The 3,757-nt window shown below is 46.2% G+C and overlaps 1 protein-coding gene across 1 annotated transcript; it reads right to left on the bottom strand.

Moving 5' to 3' along the window:
- Positions 1 to 2,437, bottom strand: LOC133930246 (pentatricopeptide repeat-containing protein At2g03380, mitochondrial). Its single transcript, XM_062376898.1, has 2 exons — positions 2,413 to 2,437; positions 1 to 2,293 (listed from the first exon to the last, which is right to left on the bottom strand). The coding sequence occupies exons 1-2, from the start codon at positions 2,435 to 2,437 to the stop codon at positions 225 to 227; spliced, it is 2,094 nt and encodes a 697-aa protein (XP_062232882.1). The 3' UTR covers positions 1 to 224.
- Between the last annotated feature and the right edge of the window lie 1,320 nt (positions 2,438 to 3,757).

Raw genomic sequence — 3,757 nt, forward strand, 5'->3', positions numbered from 1 at the left:
TGCTAGAAAATGAACCATCTGATTACTGAAACTGGATAAAAACACTCCACAGATAGTGTTACTACTTTAATGTCTTAAGCTTACTCTGCTTCTTTGGCTGCTTTCACTTGTCATCACCATTACATATCTGCACACCAAAATTTGATTTGAAGAGAATGTGAACAAGCATAAAAAGATAACAGCCCGTGGCCTTTTCTGTTCTGAGCTCCAAAAGCACCTCTCAGTCATCCATTTTCAAGTCCTATGGAGCTGCACCCAGGTACCTTGACTAGTCCTCTGTTCTGCATCCATCTCCTGATAGCTAGAGACTTATCCCACATCCCATATGAAGTATACAAGTTGGATATCATCACGTAATAATCTGGTCTTTCAGGATGAAGAACCATCATCCTCTTGATAGCTTCTTCTCCAAACTCTAACCTGGAATGGAGCCTGCACCCATGCAGAAATGCTCCCCAGACACTACTGTCTGCTTGCATTGGCATCTTCTCTATGAACTCCAATGCTTCCTCCAGATTTCCTGCACGGGCCAGCACATCAACCATACATGCATAATGTTTCATGGAAGGTGTGATGTTGAAATGTTGTGCCATGCTATCAAAGTACTTCTTCCCTGCAGTAACCATCCCAGTGTGGCTGCAAGTGGAAAGAATGCTAGTGAACACTACATCATTTGGGTGGATACAATCTTTCAGCATTTCACTGAAAAGATCAATAGAACCAGCAGAATCGCCCTGCATTCCATAACCGCCAATCATAGCACACCAAGTCACAGAATTACGGTCACTCATCTCATCAAACACCCTCCGAGCAGATGGGAGATCGGCACACTTGTTGTACAGGTTCAGGAGAGCAGTGTTGACATAAATATTGGACATGAATGCATGTTTAACAGCATAAGTATGAAAGCATTTACCAATAAGTAGGTCCCCCAAACAAACACAAGCTGACAAAACATTCACCACAGAGACAGCATCAGGCAAAGCACCCTGTAGCCTCATCTGTTTAAATAACATCAGTGCATCATTGCCCATGCCATTCTCAGCGTAGCCTGAGATCATCGAATTCCATGTGACAACATCCTTGTTCAAAATTCTTCCAAATATGCTGTTGGCCTCAGAAACTGCTTGACACTTTGCATACATATCGACAAATGCATTCATCACCACATCATCCTGAACTACTCCTAACTTAATAGCTATCCCATGAATCGACCTTCCCAAACATAAGTTACGTAACTGAGCAGAAGCGGAAAGAACAGTTGATATGGTAATTGAATTCGGAACAATGGTTCCAAACTTCTTGTCAAGAAACAGCCGCAATGCATCAAGAGGGTTCCCATTCTGTGTGTACCCCATGATCATCGTCGTCCACAGAACAAGGTCGACACAGCTGAGCTCATCAAGCACGCGCCGAGCATTCTCTACCTCCCCGCACTTGACATACATATCCAGCAAAGCCGCACTGACAAAAGAATTAAAAATTAAGCCATGTTTGATCACTGATCCATGCATCCACCTCCCTTGGTGCAAACCGCTGAGTGAGGCGCAAGCAGCGAGAATGCTTGTCATCGTGTACTCACTTGGATGCACATTTTCCTTCCTCATGTCATTGAACAGCAACAACGCTTCTACAGCAAAACCATTTTGCACGTGACCACTCAGCATCGACGTCCACGACACTACATTTCGGCCAGGAATTCTCTCAAACACCTTCCGGGCGCACTCCAAGTCCCCAGCTTTCGCGTACATGTCAACCAAGCTGTTCATCACGAAGTCATCGGCACCGCCGGCCTTGACGGCGTCGCAGTGCAGCCTCCTGCCGTAGCCGAAGTCCGCGGACCTGACGCAAGCCTTGAGCGCGAGCGAGAGCACGACCCCGTCCCCCTGCGCCGCCGCGGGGCAGGGGCACCGCCGCCGCATGTCCCGGTGGACCGAGACGGCGGACGCGTGGCTCCCCGCGTCGACGAGCCACCCGAGCATGACCCGGTAGGAGTACGCGTCCGGGCGGGGGGTCCCGTCGAACACCCTGCACGCGGAGGCGAGGTCGCCGAGCGCCGCGTAGCAGCTGAGCAGCTTGGTGCGGGCGCGAAGGCCTCCGAGGAGGCCTCCCGCGAGGAGGCGCGCGTGGAGGGCGCGCAGGTTGGGGAGGGCGCCGCATGCGGGGAGGAGACGGAGGAGGTCGAGGGAGGAGGGGGCGCGCGCCAGGTGTTCGACGGAATGCGCGCGTCGGGAGGTGGTGGAGGAGACGAAACGGTGTGTGGATTGGGTACCCTTTTCCGCGTTTGGGCCGCCTGTTTGGCAGATCGGCAGATGTACTCAGCGTGCGGCGTTTTCTACGGCCCATTTGACGTCGCTTTTCTACGGCCCATTTGACGTCGCCTGATCGGTACAAGGTGCTCATTGCACCTACTGAAGCAAAGTTCTGGCATATGCATTAAGGTTGTGTTTGGATTCTCGAACAAGGTTTTAAAGTTGCGTCGTATAAGTAGGTTAAGAGTAAATAAATTGAATGGATTTATGTTTATTGAAAAAAGAGTATTCGGTTGATTATATATGTCTGGACAATCTAAATTGATTTATGTTTTATTGACCGAATCTGAGGTCATATGAGCATATGCAAGAGTAAAGATTATGATTAGTTACTTGTATAAAGATAATTTTATGACACAGATAAGTAGATCCGTCTGTATCCGCCGGGCTAGGATGAGATCGTATATTTGTATACGTCGGATCAAGATATAACAGTAGATGCTGGTAACTAAACATATTTTTTTCCTGATATTATACGCATCCACCGAGTCAAACTATAGAAGATTCGGACAACCAAGCATACCCTAAGCAATTATATGCAGCCTAACCAACCTAGCAGAAATTATGTGTTTATTTATCAATTGAAAAGTTATGGCATCTGCACTCAACAAGTGCACTCAACCTGACCAATCTAGTAGAAACTAGATGGAATTATATATAAAAAGATACAGACACCTAAAAAGTTGAAAAGAATTAGAGGCATGTTTAGTTCGCGTCTAAATTTGTTATATCTAACGTTTGTCACGTTATAGGTTTTTAGGTAACTATTTGATTTACTATTACAATTATAGTAAATTATATTTTCTTAGTCCTCCGACTAACAGGTTATACACTGTATTTTTTAAGTAACTTTTGACACACTTATGATTAAAAAATTATTAGCTATACTTCATATAGCAAATCACATTTAACTAATTTTAAATATGATAAAGTTAGACATGAACCAATCAGGAGACTAGGGTCCCAAGACCCAAAAATCACTACCGTCCCTCTCGGTGTTCGAGAGGATAAGATCATGACCAGAGCATTAGATGACCAGAGCATTAGATGGATCGCACTATGAAATGCGTGATGTGTAATTTCGTGTTTCCGTCTCGGTGCACTCTTTTGTAAAAGCACTGGACCAGCATCTTTTGTACCGAAAGGGTGAGCTGACAAATCGAATGCAGCATGAAGAAGAATTCGCCGTAGCTAGTTAGGGTTACATCAATCTGGCAACAACTCTGATTTCTATGATATCTTATGGCGTCTGCACTGCATGACTCCTCGCAGAGGATCACCATACGCCAAGTCGCCAACCCAGTGTGCCGTTTCTATGATATCTTGGACGTATGGTCGGTCTAGCATCTTTGATTTGGCGCATCTTTCTCGGTTGAGCACCATGGCCAGACAGACGTGAATACAAGCGTTTGCCTGTTGGGGCTTCACCCATAGTTCTGGTACCA

Source organism: Phragmites australis, chromosome 10 (assembly GCF_958298935.1).
Source record: "Phragmites australis chromosome 10, lpPhrAust1.1, whole genome shotgun sequence".
NCBI lineage: Eukaryota > Viridiplantae > Streptophyta > Magnoliopsida > Poales > Poaceae > Phragmites > Phragmites australis.

What these genes read in the sequence shown, in the direction of transcription:
- LOC133930246 (XM_062376898.1), bottom strand. Translation starts at nt 2,437, where the DNA reads ATGCATATGCCAGAACTTTGCTTCA. An exon ending in TATGCCAGAACTTTGCTTCA is followed by an intron (nt 2,294 to 2,412) that starts GTAGGTGCAATG and finishes TCTGCCAAACAG; the next exon opens with GCGGCCCAAACGCGGAAAAG.